Source organism: Lepidochelys kempii, chromosome 3, assembly GCF_965140285.1.
Source record: "Lepidochelys kempii isolate rLepKem1 chromosome 3, rLepKem1.hap1, whole genome shotgun sequence".
In the NCBI taxonomy this organism is placed as follows: Eukaryota; Metazoa; Chordata; order Testudines; family Cheloniidae; genus Lepidochelys; species Lepidochelys kempii.
In genome coordinates this window covers 191563607-191585492 of record NC_136382.1, presented here as the reverse complement: position 1 = coordinate 191585492, position 21886 = coordinate 191563607, and the positions used below count along the sequence as shown (strand labels likewise).

At 43.2% G+C, this 21886-nt stretch overlaps 1 protein-coding gene across 12 annotated transcripts in view; it reads left to right on the top strand.

Annotated features, from left to right (window-relative positions):
• The window catches only part of USP34 (ubiquitin specific peptidase 34), a 266169-nt gene that overhangs the window by 166746 nt on the left and 77537 nt on the right, over positions 1-21886 (top strand). For all 12 annotated transcript variants that reach the window (XM_073339379.2, XM_073339385.2, XM_073339383.2 and 9 more), the window contains 3 exons: positions 5557-5612; positions 5702-5822; positions 13833-14016. In XM_073339379.2, coding sequence (XP_073195480.1) covers positions 5557-5612; positions 5702-5822; positions 13833-14016 — 361 coding nt within the window. The remainder of the gene's footprint in view (positions 1-5556; positions 5613-5701; positions 5823-13832; positions 14017-21886) is intronic.

Here is a 21886-nt window from a genome sequence, read left to right as displayed (position 1 = left end):
GCCACCGCCACCTGGGATTTCAGGGATTCCTCTCCCCTGCCACCCCTGGCGGCCAGGCTCTCAGGGGTTCCCTCACCACCGCACACAAGCTCAGAGGTTCTCCGCCACCTGTGGGAGGTGGGAGCTGTGGGGTACCCCACTGCCCGCAGTGGCCAGGAGATGTGGGGGCCACTAGCGGCAGCAGGGGTACCTTGCAGCTCCTGGCCCCTGCTGGTGGCAGGAGACCCTGCAGCTCCTGACTGCTGAAATCACGGAGGTCACTGGAAGTCATGGACTCCGTGACCTCAGTGACTAAATTGTAGCCTTACTTATGATCCTCCTTATTGGCCTTATTGGGACTTCTGGGCAATGTACTTCCAGCAATTTAGAGGGGCCCTGGTTCAGTCTCATTAGGAACATAGAAGACCTCATTCTCTGGTACTGTCCATCTCTCCTTCCACTCTGGATCAGCAGAGGACTCCTTTGAGGAGCAAAAGGCAAGGACAGAAAAGGAACTGACTCCACTTACAAATATTGATTTCTAATTATCTTATAAGATAGCAATGCCACCACTGCAGGGCCGGCTCTCGGATTTTTGCCACCCCAAGCAAAAAAAAATTTGGCAGTCCCCACTTTTTTTTCGTGCCCCACGGCTACACCCCAACTCTGCCCCTTCCCAAGCCCTTCCCCAAATCCCCAGCCCCGCCTCCTCCCCCAGGCATGCCACATTTCTCCCCCCCTTGCTTCCTGCAGCTCCCCCCCGCCCCCGCAACCACCTGCCCTAGCTCACCTCCGCTCCGCCTGCTCCCCTGAACATGCCGCCACTCCGATTCTCCCCCCTCCCTCTCAGGTGAGGGAGAGGCAGCGCGTTCAGGGGAGCAGGCGGAGCAGAGGTGAGTGGGGGGGGGAGCGCAAGAACTAACGGTGCAGGGGGGTAGAGGAACCACTCCCTGTCCCAGCTCACCTCCGCTCCATCACCGCCACCTCCCCGGAATGCGCCACTGTTCGGCTTCTCCTCCCTCCCAGGCTTGCCATGTGGCAAGCCTGGGAGGGACGGGGGAGAAGCGGAGCGGCGGCGGCACGCTCAGGGGAGGAGGTGGAGCGGAGGCGAGCGGGGCTGGCGGGGGCACATTTCTAGGGGCTGCATGGCCGGTGCTGGAATGCCACCCCTAGAAATGTGCCGCCCCAAGCACCTGCTTGTTTTGTTGGTGCCTAGAGCTGGCCCCGCACCACTGCCATCTTTAGCTGATGACTTTTGGCAATTCAAGGACCTAATGAAGCGTGTCACCCAGTAGAGTTTCTTGGCTGTATGGGAGCAAGCATGCGAGGCTATGACATTAGACAAATGCGTATTGGAGGCCATTACATTGGGTTAGACTATCTAGTTTACCTGCCCTCCGACCTCCCTTCCCCGTCCCTCCTCAGGGACCCCTCTCACAATCAATTACTGAGACAGGAGATCACAGTGCTCCTAAGTCTAGGGACCATAGGACCAGTTCCAGCTCAACACAGAGGCAAATCATCCAAGATATTTTCTGATACCGAAGAAAAATGGGTGTTGGAGGCCTTTACTGGATTTCAGACAATTGAACAAGTATGTCAGACATCTGAAAATCAGGACATTGTCCAGCTATACCAAAAGAAGGGCAGGAGACACTTGATACGGTTTTAATCAGGCTGCAACTTTATTATTAGATGTCTGGGACTACCTGACAGATAAAAGTGTACAGGGCAGATATCTCCATTTTCATTCAATATCTATCCATGGGGGCTTCTGCCAGTCTCCCTCTTTTTCCATCCAGGTCCCCCAGCCAACCCGTTGCTGGGACCTTACCACTCACCCCCACCCCTGAACAAGGGTTAAGGTGGACTATAAGAAAAGAGGGTTGGCTTTCTGCCATAACAGTCATAGAAGCCCCAAACCCTCTCTCCCCACCTTTCACTCCTTTAACCAGCATCTCCTTTTTAAGTCCTTTACCAAGTCATTTATCCAGTCCCTGTATATTTTCCCTATGGAGCACCTGCACTGGACATCTGCCCCAGACTTACATAATGAGTTGCGACATCTTAGCCTAACTCCCCTCCCTACTCACCATAACAGAACCCTCCCTGAAACTGTTGTAAGGAAGGCGAAAACCCCCTCCCATTCCACCTAAGCCAAATCTGGTGGTGAGGAAAAAATTCCTTCCCAGCCCCCCTATAAAGGAGCGGCTAGCATGAAGCCCACAGCAGGTCCCGGCTAAACCTGGTATTTTTGCCACCTCAAGGGGAAGGAGGGTGGGTGCAGCTCTGCCTGGTCCAGCGAAAAGGGGCTTCTCTCCTGTTTTAAACTTCCCAGCCCTTCCGGTCCCTGAAGATGAGTCAGCATTGCCACACTGACCCACTCCCCCTTTTGCAGCAGCTTCTGAGCCTCGCTCCCCCACTCCTGGCATAAAGTGCTATTCCTTCCCCCCCCCCCCCCCGGCAAGCTGGACAACTGCTCCTCCCTCCCCTCCCTGCTTAAAGGTGCAATGCAGTCAATGTCCCTGGCAGCTATAATTCCCTCCCTAGAGTCCAAGGACTGGTTTTCAACTCTCGACCTCAAACATGCCTACTTCTCCACATAACAATTCATCCATTTCACATTCAGTCACAATCACTACTACAAGTATCGGCTCGTATCCTGCAGCCTTCCTTCTGCCCCACGGGTTTTTCTCAAGAATCATGGGGGTCATAGCTGCTCACCACCAACAGCTTGGAAAACAGTGTTTCCCTACCTTGATGAGCGGCTCCTGAAATGCTGCTGATATTAGGAGGTGCAGTCAGCAGTTCAACAACAACTTCACTGTTCCATACTTTAGGCCTACAAATAAGTGAGAAATAAACCTTGACCCCAATCCTTTTTACAGGAGCGTTTTTGGATTCAGTGATGGACAGGGCTTATCTCCCTCCTGACAAACCTCCGCTCTGAAAAACCTTATCCAAAGAACGCAGCTCAGTCCACAAGTTCCAGTCAGGACATGTCTGCAACTGCTGGTGCTTATGGCAGTTTGTGTTTTTTGTAATACAAAACTCCAGGTTACATCTTTGATGTCTCCAGGTGTGCCTCAGGACAGTTTGCATACCCAACAAATCAGTCTGAACAAGGAGGTTCCTGTACTCAGCTGGGTCCTTGAGCCACTCACCTGGTGGAAGAATCCTTCCTAAAGGTTTGTGCAGGAATCTCATTCATCCAGAGTCCCCCTATGGTCAGGATAACAATTTACATCCCTCTTGGGATGGAGAGCACATGTGGGTCCTCACAGAGCCCAAGGCAAATGGTCACAACAAGAACAACGCTTGCACATCAGTCTGCTGGAGTTAAGAGTGGTCAGAAAAGCTTGGTGCTACACTCTTTCCCTAATCAAAAGCAAGTCACTCAAGATCATGATAGGCAATGGAGCTTGTATGTGTTTTATCAGTCATCAGGGTTAAGCAGGAGCATGTTCACCCTTGTTCTGCACCAAAGTGATAAAGCTTTGGAATTGATGCATAGCCATCCTGATAGTCATTTCAGCTTCTTACCTTCCGATATACAAAACATCTTGGCGGATGACCTCAGCAGACATTTTTTCCCTAAATTATAAATGGGAGTTGGACTTTCGAGTCCTCAACAAAATATTCCTAGCATGGGGATTTCCAGAGGGTCATCTTTTTGCCACTGGAGCCAACGTGAAGTGCAGCAAATTCTGCAGAGGAGAACTTTCAGAGGAGGACTCAATTCCCAATCTCTAGGAGATGCCTTTCTTATTACATGGACAAGGGATCTTTTTTTTATGCATATCGACCACTCCATTGTTTTAAAGGATCTCAACAAGATCAAGCAGGACCAAGCCAGTGTAACTTTGATTGCACCAACTTAGCCAAGACAAGTTTGGTTTCCTTACCTCATCACACTCACCTCTTGCCTTCTATGGTGGCTCCCAATCAATTCTCAACTGTTATCTCAGGATCTATTTCAGATGCTTCACCCTGACCTGATTGTTCTGCAATTCCAAACCTGGTCCCTCCGTTGTTCTCAGGACAGGAGGAGTCATGTTCACTAGCAGTACAAAATGTGGTTTTAAATAGCAGGAAGGAATCTACAGGATGCATGTAATCTCCAAAAATGGAGAGGATGCAGTCTTTTATGTAACCGCCATCTTTCATCTGTCAAGTCGTTTCTTTCCACAGTCTTTAATTACCTGTTGGAATTGAAGACATCGGGTCTTTCCATGAGTTCTATCAAGGTTCACTTAGTGGCAATAACAATTTCTCAGCTTTTTGCCCATCTGACCACAATGAGATCCCTGAAAGGTCTTGTGAATCTTTTCCTGCAGATTAGAGATCCAACTTTAGTTCTTAACTGTCTCATGAAACAGCCTTTTGAGCCCCTAGTTATCTGCTTTCTGTTACATTTATCTATGAAGGCTGCCTTTTTGGTGGCTATCACTTCTGCTTGAAGGGTTGGGAAGATTGGGGCCCTAATGGCAGGCCCTCCATTTACTGTGTTCTCTAAGGGGAAGGTATCATTAAAACCACATCCAAAATTTTGACCTAAGGTTTCTTCTGAATTTCACATTAGCCAGACTGTTCGCCTTTCAGTTTTTCCCTAAACCCCATCAGACAACACAGGAAGCTACCTTCTGTACACTAGATGTTAAGAGAGCATTAGCTTTTTTTACTTGAAGAGAAGTAGGCTATTCAGGAAGTCCCCTAGACTCTTTGTTTCTATTGTGGATGGGTCTGGGGGAGCCAATATCTTCACACAGACTTTCTAAATGGATCTCTGGGTGCGTTATTGCCTCCTGTGGTTTCGCTGATACTCAGCCTCCCCTACTAGTAACTGTGCATTCTACTAGATCACAGTCTGTCTGTAGCCCTACTCAAGGATGTTGCAGTTGCTGAAATCTCCAAAGTTGCAACGTGGATTTCGGTGTATATTTTTTCCAGCCACTACGTGTCAGTTCACGCTTCTAGATTGGATGCTGCAGTAGGCATCGCAGTTCTTTCTTCAGTGCTGGACACTGTTCTGAACCTGCCACCTCCTTAGGGGGGGTTACTGCTATGGAGTCACCTGAAGAGGAGCATCCACAGGGAAAGGAGAGGTTACTTATCTTGTGCAGTAACTGGAGTTCTTCAAAATGTGTGTCCCTGTGGTTGCTCCACTACCCGCCCTCCTTCCCCTCTACTTTAGAGTTTCCTCTGTGGGACTTCGTGGTAGAGAAGGAACTGAGAGCAGTTCACCTGCATAGCCCTATGTAGCCTTCGTATGGGGCACAGGGATGTGTAGGGCACATTCATGGGTTGGACAGGCTTTACTACCAAAAATCTCCAATCAAAAGCGCAGGGTGCATGGTCACCTAAAGTGGAGCACCCACAGCAACACACATCTCAAGTAAATCAAGTTACTGAACAAAGTGAGTAACCTCTCCTTCTCATGTGAAAATCCAGTCCAATTCAAATGTATACATAGCGGCAAACTAAGGTTATTTAGTTTGGTTTGTGAATCAAACAAGAGCGTATAAAATGTATGATTATTTTTTATTTGTATTCCATTTTCCTTTATTTTTAATTCAGACAACGCTGCTTGATTTAGATGCCCTAGCAAGACACCTCGCTGACTGCATTCGAAGGTAAGATTTGGGGATGTAAATTTTATTTTAAAGTTTGTATTTTATGTATTCTTAATGGGACATATTGACCTTAATTTTTTTTTCTGTAGCAGAGAAATCCTTGATCATCAAGATGGTAACATAGAAGATGATGGTCTTACAGGACTCCTGCGGCTTGCAACGAGTGTTATTAAACACAAACCACCTTTTAAATTTTCCCGGGAAGGACAGGTAAGAATAAAGGACTTGGAAAATACCAATTAACTGACGTTACCTCCTGTGACTGTAAACTACTTCATTTTAAGTTTTGTTTTACTCTCTTCAGTGTAGGGGGTTGCATAAATACTGTTCCCTTGTCATATGATGATTGAAGGAAACATATTTCCTAATTTGATATTTTATCTCACACACACACACACACTTTTCTTTCTAGCCATTTTTAACCTCAGGACAAAATTCTTGTCTCTTGGAGATCCTTTATTTATCTGTCTATCTAGCTATCTAATCATCAGCATTTTCAGGGCTGCTCAGCTTTTTCCAAGTTCGTACGAATCACTGATACCTGTTTTTCCTGGACCACATCCTGGGGCATCTCATGCACCTGTAGAAGATCCTAAAGTAGCTTAAAGCTGAAAGTCAGCTGCACATATGGACAGACACCTAATGCTATACTATTCTTTCCATCCCTACGTGTTGTGTAGATCCCCTGATGAGATGTGATTATGGAGGAAGTAGTGGACTTGTGTTTGTGATCCTTCCCTGTGTCCATGACCAGCTTGCATAGCACCTTGGCTTGTTGGGGCTGAGAATTCCATTCCTAAAATAAAAAAGCAAAGCTCTTGCACACAACTTTTGCTCTACTCTTCAGTGCTCTGTTCAAACTTTTGGTCTGACTATGGGAGTGATTTACAGAGGCATATATGAAACATGAGATCTGCAAATCTAAAGCTCATTGAAATCAATGAGAGTCTTTCCATTGAGTTCACTAGGCTTTGGATCAAGTCCATGATGAGGTTTCAATCAATAATTAGACCCGTATATGTGACTTCATTTAATCCTGTTTGGCTAGCTCAAAGTCCCTTTTTCTAATTTAGAAACGTAAAATGCCTCCTGGTAATTTTATTATCTGAAAGTATAATAATCTCTTTCTAACTTTGGCATTACCTAATGTAATATTAGTTTTCAGTAATAACAGTATTTCTACGTATTAGTGTAATCTCGTATGTGTGATACTTTTGTTCTAAATGAGTATTAATCTGTCCCATGAGGATTGTACGGTCTAAGTAGACAGCAGATAGTTGAAGGATGGGGGGATAGGACAGGTAAAAAAAACAAGTTACTAAGGAGTTGAATTTAGTACTTCTCATTAGAACAAATTTTGTTACAATGAATTTATGTGGCTTTCGGGTTTTTTGTGTTTCATTTTGCTAACAATACTTTGAAAAGACAAGAGTTTATAGGCCTCTTGGGAAAAGTGTGTTTTAAGGAGAGATCTGAAGGAAGAGAAGTTGAAAACCAGAAGGATGGGAATTCAAGGCATAGAGTGCAGTTTGGAAGACAGTACGGAGAGAAGAGGGGAAGGAGGAGGACACAGAAGGCAAGGTCATGCAGCTTGGGTAAAGCAAAGGAGTGAGGAGAGGACTAAAAGAAAACGAGAGAGGAGTAAAATTGTGCAGAGCCTTGAAGCTAAAGAAAAGGACCTGAGATATATGTATGTTGAGGGGAAGCCAGTAAAGGGGTTTGAAGAAGAGCTGAATGTGATCAGAGCAGCAGCCACAACAGATGATTTTTCAAGCAGAATTTTGTTTTTGCTTAATGACTAGGGTCCCAACATATTATTTGAGAATAAGTCTTGACCAATATAATTAAAAAAAAACTATTTAAAATGTTATAATTTACTATTTGATTTGCCTATTATAAAATAGCCTGTGTCTATTTATTTCATTGTATTGGTGTGAAGCAAATGGGCAGTTTCCCTTTTAAGTACCAGGAACCATATTGGAGCAGGTTTGCTTGATCATAAACTTTTCTCCAGAGTGATACATTTGGACTCTCTTTCTCTTTGAAAAATATTGGCGGCAGCTCAGTCTTGTCCAGCGGATTCTGAAATATGGCCACTCCTTTTCCACCTTCACTTCAGATTCTCTTTCTTTGTTCATACAAACAAAGTGATGGTTTGGTGCTGCCACCTTACCTGTTGTTACAAAACTTTTAAAAATTAAGTTCTGGGGCAGTAGCGAATGGTACTTTTGCTCCTTTGACTTCCTTCTTCTAGGAGAGTACACTGCTTATATCTACACTAGGAAGAAAGGTGTATTTTGAACACATTAGCAAACATTTAAAAAATGTACCTTTTTTTTTTTCTAGTGAAGGCATGTCCATTTTTTGTCATTTTTTGAATGGGAGCACCTGCCAAGCTCCTCCCCTCCCCTCCTCTCTTCCAGCATGGCAGAATCAATAAAATAGTGTGGGCAAAAGGCCAATATTTGCAAGTCACAAAAGGGTAGATATCCCACTACTACCCTAGTCTATAGATCCTTATTACTCCATGGGAAGTGGCTCAGATGCTGACAGCTCCCCATCTTTACACAGCAGCAAGACTCCTGCAGAAACTCCTCTGCAATGGTAGAACTGTGGTCTTCAGCATGTAGGGTTCAGCAGCCAGAGTCATTCTCATCTGTTGAGAATTCTTGAAAAATCTACACAAATTCCCACCCTTGGCCCCTTCCCTCTCAAAAGAAAAAATTCCCAGTGTCTTCTTTCATGTACTCAAGTGTGAGAGTGAGGTAGGCTTTCCTATTCAGACTACCTGAGTCTGAAGGCTTGGCTATTGAGTGGCAAGGTGATATATTCCTCTCTTAGCCTCCTGCAGACCTTCTGCCCTTTTTGCTTGTGCAAGAGTTTGGACAAACTCTCCTATTGGTGCCAAAATAAAAGGATTTAACTCCAAGAAACCACGTATTCCAATTCTTCTGGAATTTTTACTAAAATGGATTTTTGAAGCATGAAAATGTCCTGAACATCATTAATTGCCAGGCAGATAACACATTTGTAAAGGCCAGTGCAGACACTCCCTAAATATTCATTGGTTAAGTACATTGACCTATAGAAGATCTCACTCAGGGTACTTTTCAGAGATCAGGATATGGCTCTCTGACTAGAAGATTTCTGGGGAGAAATCTTTGTAATGTTGTTAGTGCTGTAGCAGGCGCCATACTCAGTGGACTTAATAGAATAAGGCACTGACCAAAGCCTCCCATATCTGGGGATTAGTTGCTGTTACTACAGTCTATAGATTGTAGTAGTGGACATGTAACATCTGTGTGGGTGCCCTGTGCTTTATCACCAAGTTAGAAGAGTATTCAGTTCCTCACAAACCTTGAGAAGGTCTCTTTTGCAAGATCCTTTTATTTAGTCCTGGTCCACATCTAAAACTTAGGTCAACCTAGCTACATCACTCAGGACTGCAAAATATTTCCCGCCGTGAGCACTGTATTTAGGTCGACTTAATCCCAGGTGTAGACATGGCTAGGTGGACAGAAGTATTCTTCCATCGACCTAGCTACTGCCTCTTGGAGATGTGGATTACCTGCATTGACAGAAAAACCCCTTCCATTGATGTAGGAAGCATCGACACCAGTGGTTCTCAACCTATTTACTATTGTGAGCTGCATATGCAGCTCTCTATGTGTTATGTGAACGGCATCCACACAATATATATACTACCTGTATGGCCCTGAGAATGTCACATGGGCCGCAACTGTGTATTGATTGGGCCACAGGTTGAGAACCTCTGCTCTAGGTAATGCGCTGGTTGTTGTGGATGGATTTGCAACTGTGGGATTCCTGAACTGCAGTGGGGTGATACAAGGCACATATTCCTATTTTCACTTTAGCCCACCTTGCCACAGAGTACATCAACAGAAAGGGCTATTTTTCCTACTGTTTTGAAACATAGATGGCTCACTGGGGATGATTCACTGATATCAGTGTGGGCTAGTCAGAGAAGGTGCACAATGCTCACATGTTTACAAATACAGGACTGTTCAAGAAGCTGAAAGCGCGTAAGTTTTTTTTCCCAATCGGGGATTACCATTGGCTACATTGAAATGCCAGTAGTGGTCCTGGAGGACCCAGCCTACTTCATGGTCCCCGGGACTCATGAAGCCGTATACGATAACCTTGACAGCCCCAAGGAAAGAGTCAGCTGTTGGCTCAACAGGTGCAGAATGACAGTTGACTGTGCTTTCAGTAGATTGAAGGGATGCTGTCAGTGTTTACTCACTAGATAGATCTCAGTGAAAAGAATATCCTGATGGTTATAGCTGTCTGCTGTGTTCTGCATAATATCTGTGAAGCAAAGGGGGAAAAATTGCTGCTGGGGTGGAGTGGTGTCTGCTGACTTTGAACAACCAGACCAAAGGGCCATTAGAACAGTTCAGCGCAGAGCTGTGTGGGTGAGGGAGGCCTCGAAAGAGCACTTTAATGGTCAGCCACAGTAATGTGCTGTGTTGGACATTTCGGGGGAGCGGGGGTGTGGCGTTAGGAATTGTGTAGTGCTGAGTCTACATTTCTGCATATCAAACTGTCTTTTAATGAACCTATCAATTATATGGTGCTTACTGTATTTTTATAATTATTACGCTGTTTGTTCCTGAATCTGTGTTCCCTGGCTCTGTTGTGGTTTTGTGTTTTGAGTAGTGCTAGGCGTTCTGTGGTTGATATGACCAAGTTATAAAGATTAATTTATTTCCAAAAAATAAAAATGGATTGTGTACCAAAAATAGTGCAAAAATAATGTGCAATTAAAAAACAATACAGTGCAAACTTATAAAACTTTACAGAACAGCGCTTTAAAATTAGAATGGTGGAAAACATTTGTGTCCATTTTAGTCTATTTCAGCCAAACATACACCAAGTGTTAGAGAGACAAAGTGGGTGAGATAATATTTTTTATTGGACAGACTTCTGCTGGTGGGAGAGTCAAGCTTTTGAGCTTACACAGAGCTCCCTTCCCTTTTACTCATAAAAGTTTTAATTAAGATATGCTTACTGACACTTAAGCTTTGGAGCACTTCTGCACAGCACTGCTCTCTAGCCGCAGCCATGGTGAAGATGGCTTGCCTGGGTGAGGGGTGAGGGAAATAAGGGAACTGTTCAGTGTGTAAAACAATGAAATTTGGCCCCTGTTTCCATGGATACAAGTACAGGGTAATGGCACTGGTTACTGGCACTATTTTCTGCAGACGGTGATTTTAGTTGATATTTCACTCTTGAGGGTCACAAAGGCACAGAAACAGATGGCGTCCTCAGCTGCCCAGGCCCTTATGCTGCTAGTCCCTTTAATGCAGTGGTGCTGCTGAAGTCATCATGAAGTGGCATAGAAAAGTGTCCTACCTGAGAGGAAGAAATAAGTCAGCCATCCTTAGAAACCATCGAGAAAGGATTGCAGAGTTACCCCTGTGAAAGTGTCATCAAGATCTCTCAGGAAGATACCAGGAATAGCCTATGTACATAAGCAAACTACTGCACTTGGTCCCCTCCTTAACCCTACAGGGAAATGAAACCCCAATAACAACTCTTCCTCTGTTTGTTGTACCTCTACCTCTTTTTTGTATGAGTAAAACAATTAACAATAGGTACCTGTGTCCTGATAGCCTGGTATTGAGCTGGCTGCCATCTTCACATTTAAAAATTTTAAGGGAGAATGCATGTACACACCGAGAGTCCTTTCCCTGGATTGGGTTTGCCAGTGCTTGGCTGGCTAGATTGTGGTGGAGTCTCAAAGATCTGGGCTCATGGTATAGCTGGAGGGGTCTCCATCTCGCCCTCCACTGAGGTATCCAGGGTCGTCTGCAGGGTGCTGGTGGGATCTCTGACAAGTATGGCATGCAGCTCTCTGTTCAAGTGGCAGTTTGTGCCTTGTCACCAGGTGAACTGTTGGCCTCTGTGGCCATGTAGTACACCTGTTGCAGTGCCTTCACTTTCCTTCAGCAGTTCTGCTGATCCCTGTCATACCCCTTCACCTGCATCCCATGTACAGTCTTCCTTAAATTTCCACATTTCTAAGACTGGTCCATAGCTGTGCCTGCCCAGCCTCTTCTCTCCACAGGTCTGGTTGGGCAGTTGCAACACAGCAAGGAAGAGCTGCTATGTGTGCTTGCTAAACTGGGCATTCCGGAAAAGGCATTTCAAAAATACACAGGAGTTTTAAAGCAACAGGGTGGCTTCAGGTCTCTGTGATGCCTGGGCGGTGGAGTTCACTGTTGTGACCAGAGCGGTCAGTATTGGGCATTGTGGGACAACTGCTGGGGAACTATTAGGGTCGACATACGTTGCAGTGTCTACGCTTGGGTTGCATTGATTACAGTAGATTGACCATGGCTCAAAGCCATTTGGGGAGATGATGATATTGCATTGCTGTAACTGGGCGCTTACATCAGCAAAAGACATATTTGAGTGTAGACATATGCACAAATAGGTGGACACAAGGTGACTTACGTTGACATAACTTTGTCGTGTAGACTAGTGCTCAGTGTGTTCAATGCACTACAGTGTTTACTTGTCCCCTCTCCTTCCTAAGTGTATATCTACACTAGATTATTTTTTTTTACCTGAAGCTAATTAAAGGCAGGCAGGTAACACATTTGTAAAGGCTAGTGCAGACACTCCCTAAATATTTATTCCTGGCTGCAAGCATTTGTGGTTTACAAAGTGTATTTTTAACACATTAGCCAACTGTTCAAACTATCCTGTGAAAATCTCACACAGCCTGTTTCATACCAGCTGTCAGCCCTTTTACCTCTACTCTCTCCCCCTTCCCATTAATAAGTACTCCCAACCTGTCTCTTGCTGTTTGCAAAAAAGCCTCCACTCCTCCGTTGCTACTTAAATTTTCTGCACACAACCTTCCCTCCTACTTATGACTCCCTACTATATATTTAGAAAAGTGGTGTAATTTTTTGAAAAATGTGGTCATCTTATTAGAGGGATGTGAATCCTAGGGCTTGTAATATGTGTCTTTTGGTTTTTTTTTATTTTATTGTTGTTGAATTAATGTGACTAAAACAGGACAGGGATAAGTTTAGACTTACTCTCCGCCCCCCCGCGTCCCCCTCCCTTCCGAATTTCTTGTCATACTGATCTGGTGTGGCAAATATGGGTAACAAATTACTACCTGTGTATCTGTTGCCTAATATCAACATGACTTGGAACATCCATTGTTTGCTCTCTTTTTAGTTCATTTAACATGGATTCAATTTGTTCATGGAGCATTATTTAAAATACAGCATTTGTCATTAAAATCATATTTAAAAACAAAAACCTGAATCTACAGCAGTGGGACACTTAAAATCAATTTTAGTATGTGAACATTAAAACACAGACTGATAATACATTACTTTTATGGATAAATAGTAATGGATGAAACTGACCTTTTCAAAGACACTTTTTTTTTTTTTAAAGGTGTGCCTGGATAGTTTTGTCAGTGTAAATTAAAATAACCTGGGTGAAATTCTGTCCCACTAAAGTCAATGGAAGTTTAGTCATTGACTTGGATTTTACCCAATCTTTTTATATCAGAAATTCTGTTGATCATTGCTTGTGTAGTATGTGTATTTCATGTGTAACATCAGTATGTATTTCTTTCTTTATTATTTAATTTATTTACAAAGAAAAAGAAAATAATTGTACAGAACTGTGAAGTGTATAAATTTCATAGTGTTATAACAGTTGTTTTTGGTATAATATACATGACCTATTATGTTAATATGATTTGTAGGAATAACGATGTTTTAAATTGGCAGTGTTACATAACATGAGTAATCTTCAAGTCTAACTTAAACCTGAATATAACTCAATTATGGATGTTTGGCAGTCTTCATTAATTTTTTTCTGTTTTTTTATGCCAAATAACAGTGTTATGCTAGAGCTACAGATAATTTGTCTTAACTTTTTTTTGGTGGACATATTTATCTTTACATCATGATAATGTAACACATTTACAATGCTTCTCTTCAAATTATTTGAAGACTGCTTTTTGCTATGTTATATAATATACAGAGGATGGTGTAAAGGAGACACTGTCAAAGTTTGCAGTCCAAAATTTATCTACAGAACATTAAAATTGTTTTTATCTGATGGAGGAAGCCTCCTAGAAAGTTTGAAACTATATAAACTTATCTAACAGTGTTTTTAATATTTGTACAAACTGATATACCTACTGATTGAATTGTTTTACAGGAGTTTCTAAGAGACATCTTCAATCTTCTGTTTTTGCTGCCAAGTCTAAAAGATAGACAACAGCCAAAATGCAAGTCACATTCTTCAAGGGCTGCTGCTTACGACTTGTTGGTAGAAATGGTAAAGGGGTCTGTAGAAAACTACAGGCTGCTCCACAACTGGGTTATGGCACAACATATGCAGTGTAAGAATATTTATTCATGTTTAGTTTTTGTAAGTATTTTATGCAAGATAGATATTTTTCAGTATTAACATTTTGGGGTTGGGCTTTTGTAATACTTTTTGGATGTATAAAATCGCTTAAGGATAAGAAGAGTGTCCCTTTAGTGCACACTCCACTCTGTTGGCCCTTCTGCCCACTCTCATGCTGGGACAGCCTGGCACAGTGTCACAGTGGGGAATTACTTGCATCCATGATGGATCCTTTTGGGAGCAGAGAACCTTCACTTAACTCTGATGCATTGCCCCATGAGGAGGGGAGTATAACTTTCAGTCCCCTATATACTTTAGATACTGACACATTAAGGGATTCCCTCAGGCAGGTGCTCCAGGATAGGTACTCAACTGTCTCTCACAAGTGATCATAAGGCTTTCTTCCTTCCTAGACCATATTGCAGTGACTTTACCTCTAAACAATCTGAGACACACACAATCTAGTTAAAAACAAGATGTATTAAGATTATATAGACACAATCAGATTAAAACAAAAAATTATGCATAACATATCTAGTCTTATAGTTGGCAAGAGTTAAGATAGGTAGGCACATCTTAGAAAAGTTATTATAAAGTAAGGCCTTATCAGCACTACCATTTTTCTTAAAATTTTCCCCGATTGCACTGCTACTTGTGCAGCTCCAGTTGTGGTAGTAATGGAGGGAGTGCTTGTGTAGATGTGCTTTGCCCACCAATCAGCTGACTGGTTTGCTCCAGTTGGGGCTTTAAAAGCATGTACATAATTTTTAAAATAATGATATCTTTGAAATATTTTGCCCATTAATATAATCTGTTATCTCCCCTCCCCCCATTTCCATTGGTTATTTAGAGCATCTGGTCCTGGTAGGGGACAAGCAATAAATATGCAGATTGTTCATGGAGTGAATTTAATAGCATATATGTCATTCTTTTCTGTTGGCTATGGCCTGTGACTTTCCTCATCAAGCGGATGCTTGATGCAGTTTATTTTATTGTTCATAGGTGAAAGCTGCCCTTATAGAGGTACAGATGACCTCTGGTGGCTAATGGGGTAGTCATCCTTTTGGCAGATGTAACATCTCTTCCCAGTCTGCTCCCTGTGGTTGATCAAAATGTCTGCCTCTGCCTGGTTCAGGCTTTGTGCCCCTGTTGCCTGTCTGTTCCCTCTTAGGTTTTCTTCTCTGTTTTCACATGGCTGTTTTCATAGGGATTAGTTATCTTACCAGCTTGTGCAACATTTTGGGGAGTCAATATCCAATCATGCTCACAAGTCTAAATAACAATGTTGATAAAATTATTTCATGCCTGTTAGCTCCGACTCTTTCTCTATAATGGAAACCCTGTTCCTGTTTATCTATTTCCTTAGCTATTTTCCTGTTTAATTTGCAAATTCATAATAATTTTCATCACACTTTTGAGCTCCCCAAAATTTCTTTCTATGAGCCTCGAAATGTCAGTTCAGGTTTCTCTGGCCGTCTTAATTTTTCCATAATTCACGATATCCAGGTTTACATTGTCAGTACCTTACAGTTCAGAAAGGAAGTTAGAAACCTCATCTTATCCATTGTTGACTTCCTATTATATGCCCTCTTTCTTAAGGCCTTCTGAAAGAAACCAAAAATGTCCCCATCTCTATATTTTAGGAACAGTTTGTAATCTACATTGGATATGGAATTGAATGTGTTGTTTCTGTCTCCATTTAACTGCACTGTTCAGACACTGGTTATCTAGATTCTTAGGCCAAGATTCTCAAAAAATAGAAGCCTAATGTTAATCCTCTCCAACCCCGATCCTGGCCTTGATGTCCATTTCATACTCTCTCACACTTTCCTCTTACACTTAGCATGCCGCTTTTCCTTATGCTGGTGGACCTTCTCTCTGCCAGTTTCTCTCCAGCTGCAGTCTTTTTTCTTGCTCCAGCTGATGTTTCTCCCACTTCAGGTTCCAGTTATCCTAACCACTCATATTGTCCCTGGCTTTTCCTCCATTAATTGTGGACACTGCATTCATTGTTGCTTTCCTCTAACATAGTCTTCTCTAGATTGTCTGCCTCCTGCTCGGGTGCCCCACATCGATCTGGTCCACTTGGCAAGCCCACATTTGCATTGCTGTCAGTCTTATGAAAGTGGACTATCTCTTGGTACAAACTATGTTTGGTTAACCCCTTCTGAGGTGCCACCATTCTCTGTTGCTCATCTCCTGCCCAGCTTTGAGGGCCCATTTTCCTTATAATTCTGTTGATCCGTTGATACAATTCTGATCTTGCTAAGCATCTTAAAATTGGAATTTATCTCTTTGCTTGGCTCTGAGCCGCTGTTTCTTTAAAAAAATAAATAAATAAAATATGGTCATAAGTCCTCTTGTTTCTCTTCCTTACACTTTCTCCACACCCCAAAAACCAAAGCAAAACAAAAAAACTTTCCCCGCTTTTTGGTTTTAGTTGTTTATTTTTATTTCACTGTGGGGATTCTATATCTTTACACCAAATGTAGCCTTTGGTCATCTGATCCTGCCTCTGCATTGCCCCTGTTCTTGCCTCTTTACCACATTTCCTTGTGTCCCCTACTGACTGAAGCTAGTGGCAATTCCTGGGGGATTGCCTTAGCCAAGTGCTCCTGCACTAGGTACTGTTTTCTCCCTGGCTGCCTCTCATGTGAAGATATAATATTGTCTTCCTTTCAAGGATGCACTGCAATTTTTTTTAACTCAAAAATTATTCAAATGGTCTAATTAAAAAGAAGATTTATTAAGAGTCTCTACCGAGAATCAGATTAAAACAAAAGAAACTGTGTAATAAAACTGGTGGGCTTACACTCCGCAAGAGTCAAACTAGGTAGGTGCAACTTGGCATAATTACTGCAATGTAAGGCCTTGTCAGTGCTAGCATTTTTCTTAAAATTTTCTACAATTGGCATTATCACTGGTGCAGCTCCACTGGTGGTAGTAACGGAGGAAGTACTACTGTAGAAATCCTTTAGCCACTCAAGATCTGGTTGGACTGCACTATGTGGGGGCTTTTACCATGTATGTCATTACCAAATCATATTATCTTAGAAATATTTTCCTGTTAATCTATACCTCGTTTCCATTGGGTATTTATAGCATCTGGTACTGTGAGGGAACAAAAAGATGTTAGACACCATGGTGTGTGGAGTGAATTTGGTAGTGTACAGGTTAAACCCTATTTCTCTTATCTCACTAATTGTTCATATGGCAACACTACTGTGAATGAATGTTTCTGTCCTCCTCAGTTCTCAGCTGATCAGATGGTAGCTAGTCCTGGGAGCAGGATTTTTGCAACCTGTTTTTCATTGTCCTGGTGTGCAGATGGTTAGCCTATATATACTACGATAATTATCTAGTCACTTAGCCAGAGTCCAGTTGCGGCTGAGGCACCCTAGGTAGATATCCAAACTGGTGTGGCCACATCATAAAACATAAGGTGAGACAAAATTGTTTTTCAATGACGTTGCTGTCATTAATCTGGACGAATTGATGACTTGCAGTGATCATACCCAGGAAGGGAAAGAGTAACTACGGAGAAGCTAAAGTGGGCCAGGGTAAGGTGATGGAAGGGGAGAATCTGGGAGAACAAGTTAGAAAGGAGATCAGCCAGTCAGAGCTCATTAAAGTGAGTGGATCTACTCCCTAGGGCTGCTGGGAAAAAATCCCTCTAAAAACTTGCTGACTGAAGACACTGCAACTGTTGCTTGATAATCCAGCCAATAATGACTCAAGAAGTTAATTACAGCCTGACAGAGGATGTCTACCAATGGCCTCTATATTCTGCTTAGCACATAGCCTGGGTAGTTTGGGTAGAATGAACTTAAAACAGTTCTGAATAGGGGAGGCCTACAACCGAATAGGAGTGCTGAATGTAGGCTCTGATTCACTGGGAAAAGGTGTTTAGATACCTTTTCCGATTTATGAGGTCCTTCGTACTGTACAAACAGGGACCTAGACTTGCAGAAATGTTCAGAAAAAGCAGAGCTTAAGTGTTTGTTGGATATCCAGGAAATTCCACTGGATGAGTTCAGCTCCAATCTCAAGACCCAAAGTTGGGGAGTAAGATCTCCTAGTTAAGAAGGAAGACCTGAGGCCACCTTGGGGAGAAACTACTTTTTCTTTCTGTAAAATAATATATGGGGGATCATGAGCAATGTCTGTAATTTCCTCAGCTCTCATACCTAAGGGATGGCCACTAGAAAGACCACTTTCTATAACTGAGAGAGAGAGAGAATGGTGAGGATGAATTTATGGCATCTAGCACCAAGTTTGGGTTCCAAGAGGGAACAAGAGTCTTACCAGGCTCAGGTAAGAGACTGCTTTAAAAAACCTGGATGTGAAGTTGGATCCCACTGCGAGATCTCCTATGGAATATTTGAAGCCTGGACATTAAGGTCCATGTAGAGAGCCCTTTGTCAGACCCATCCTGAAAGAAATGTAGAATGGAAGGGGTAGGGAATCTCAAAGCCAAGATTTGATTATATCTGCACCAAAAGGAAAAAAGATAGGCTCCTCTTTCAGCAGTGGAGAAAGATGACAAGGACTGATTAAACATTCCTGGTTTTGAGGTGAGAGAGCATCAGTGAGGCAATTCTTGAAATGGAGGGTAATCGCATCATGGTGGAGGGTTGGCCCTGTTATACGATATCCTATTTTTCTGGTTGGCAAAGGCTGTCTTGGTACTGCTTAAGGAACTCTATGAAGAAGACTCATCTTGGCTACTTTGAGTCTAGGGGAATTGGATGGCACTGAGTCCTGCCTATTTTCTCCAGAATGAGATCATGGGAAGAGAAGAGGGGGTAAACTACCTATCCCTATCCAAGGCTCACGAACCCTTCCTTCTTCCAGCAAGAAGTTATTCGAGAGAGGCTGGAATCAGACAACAGTTTTCCTAATAGAGGGACTATTTCCTTGGATAGATTTCCTTGTAGCTCAACCAATAACCTTGATCATTCAGATGGCCAGATACTTGTAGGACATTGAGGGATCCCAGTCTTTCTTTTCCCTGTGTAATAGGATGTTGGGTTCACTTTAGAGGGGAATACTCTAAAGCCTTCCTTGATCATTCAGGTAGGCCAGTTCAGCTATTCTATCTAACCTGATTGAGACATGGCTGAAAGAAGGATCTCCAAGAACTTAAGAACCAACCTGATGACCCTAAGTTCCAGGATGCTGAAGTGTGGTTTCATTCCTGTGAAGACCACAATCCTTGGACTTACTGTGAAGAACCCTTATTTGTGGAAGCTGCACATCTGTGATTAACTGAGGATCCCAGTTGTCCTGCAGTGGGGATCTCTTCATGGTGAGAAAACTCTGCTTTCCTGTCACCAAATGAGAGAAACTTTTATTGCTTGAAGGGAAGGAATTAGATGTTCCAAGTTTTCCTCTCTTGAGGAGTGACATGGGACGCTAACATATACTCAAGCAGACATTGAGAAGGGAACTTAGCCGTTTCCATCAGGTCTTCACAGTAGATGAGCCTCCAGCCAGGCCATGTACAACTGGATAGCTGCTGACTCCCTGAGCTCAAAAGGATGAATTGGGGCCTTGAGATGGAGGAGTTCAATCAGGGGAAGGGAATTACCTGTGTGTCTTCCATATTAATTATGGCTCCTAAGAGACAGCAGTTTCTGGGGAGGAGAGCCGTATTTTCATTTGCCACCAGACCAAGGTAACTACATGTTGTCAGGTCATGTGTACTGCTGCTGAAGTTTTCTGGACCATTGGGCCCAGATCCTAGTCCTTAGTGACAATCATGATGCTTTCTGAAGATTAGAGCTTTAAACTGGAAGTGCAAATGGCCTGCAGCAGAACCTCTGGTCTGGAATATGAGGATCTGAGTTCTCAATTTCAGTGGATGCCAGATAGTTATCTGAATTCTACAGCTGATAGCCTTGAGTGGAGAGAATCCATGTGGTATTTGACAAAGTAATTCATTTTAGATCTTGTGGCACCTTAGAGACTAACAAATTTATTTGAGCATAAGCTTTCGTGAGCTACAGCTCACTTCATCTGATGAAGCTTATGCTCAGATAAATTTGTTAGGTCTCTAAGGTGCCACAAGTACTCCTTTTCTTTTTGCGGATACAGACTAACACAGCTGCTACTCAGAAACCTGTCATTTTAGATCTTGGATCTTCTCAGCTTCTGTGGACTATGAAGTACCTAGAGTAAGACCCCTTTTTTCTTTTCTTGACTTTGGGATCTGGGCATGTGGCCTGGTAGGGATGATTAATAGTTTGCAGGATATTCTGCCTTGTCTTAGGGCCCTATGGGACGAGGTCAAAGGTTAGATGCCCCTAAATTGGCCCCTAAGCTGTTAAAATATTGGGCCATGTCTTTGGCCGCAGGAACAGAGATAAGCCCCCTTGCAAGGTTCCTGCATACCAAGGGGGGCAGCTCGGAGGAAACAACCTGTCTCCTTCTCAGTCAGCCACTTGATTGGTACTCTAGAAGTGCAAGAGGATTGTGATACTGATCTGAATGCTACGCAGCTCAAATGATCATTTAATAGCCTTTTTTGTTTTCCTGACCAGGGGATGTGAAGGGATACATTAATATGTGGAAGCAGATCTGAGCACCTAGAATGATCTGCTGTGGTGTGAGACTACCAGGCACTGCAGAAATCAGGGTTCATCTCATAGAACCTGAAGCAGTATTCACGCAGCTTGGGAACAGAATCAGGAGAAGCACACTTTGTTTCTACCAGCTTCACAAAAGCTTGTGGAAAGACAGATTCAACTCTGCAGGGTTGACTTGGAGGAAAATAGGGAACCTTCCTAAATCTTTTGAAGATGGAGTTCCACCAGAGAGATTTCCACAGTGTTTCTTATGTGGGACACCAAGTAACTCTGTTCGCCTGAAGTGACCCTGTTGTAGTTATCTGAAGTGGAAGGGACTCTGTCATAGTGGATTGATCTTGCTGGTCTGATCCCAGCTCAGGTTTTTGGGAGACTTCCTGTCTGAGAGGGAATGGAAATGAAAGATGAGGCTTTTCCTCCCCTTAGTGGCAGAGAAGAGATCCCTTGTGATAGGGAAAGGGACAGAAAGCGTGTTTGCTGGGGAGGGTGAACTCTTTTGAGAAGTTTTGGGGGCATTTTTTGGAAGGGAGGAAAGGTTCTTTGTTGGGGAGAGTATGGAGACAGCAAAGGCAGTATTTATTCAGGTAATGACTAATAAGATAAAGATCGTTCCATTGTGATAAAGAGGGTGTCACAAGAGAGATTTGATTGTCTTTTCTCTCCAGCATATGATCCTGTGACCCCCTATCTGAGGTCAGGAACTCCTGGAGGCTCCTGTTCTTGGGTATCCAGTTGTACTTGAAAGCTGTTCTGCATGTCCTCGTTATCCAGGGTGGCTGCTGAAGTAAAACCCAGTTCTCTGGTCTAGAATTCTGCCAGTCACTGCTTGGCCATAGCTGTTGCAGTTCCAAGCCAGACAGTGGAGGGGCATGGTTTTGGGCAAACGGGCAGAATGGACCTGCTGCTGAAATTTGCCAAGAGAGGACACTCAAGAGGTGCATTTTTAGCTGTTTTTCCCTAAAGCTTTTTGGGAATGAAATCACCTTTATTATTCTTTGCTGCATGCTATTCCAGAGCTCTGCGGTGGCCTGGAAGAAAGATGGCATGTCAGCCAGAAAGGCAAGGCAGGAGAGCAACTGCAGAAAGCCTGCTGGCAAGCTGGGAAACAAAGAATGCACTAGATGTAAAAATCTTTTGTGTGGACTAGCTACCACCTGCCGGACTGGCAGATAGAACTCACCCCTTGATCCAGACTGTTGGCAGCCATATCACAGAACAAGATGTGTTAAGAAGAGAGAGAGACTGTCAGATTAAAACAGTACTAGTCTTACACTG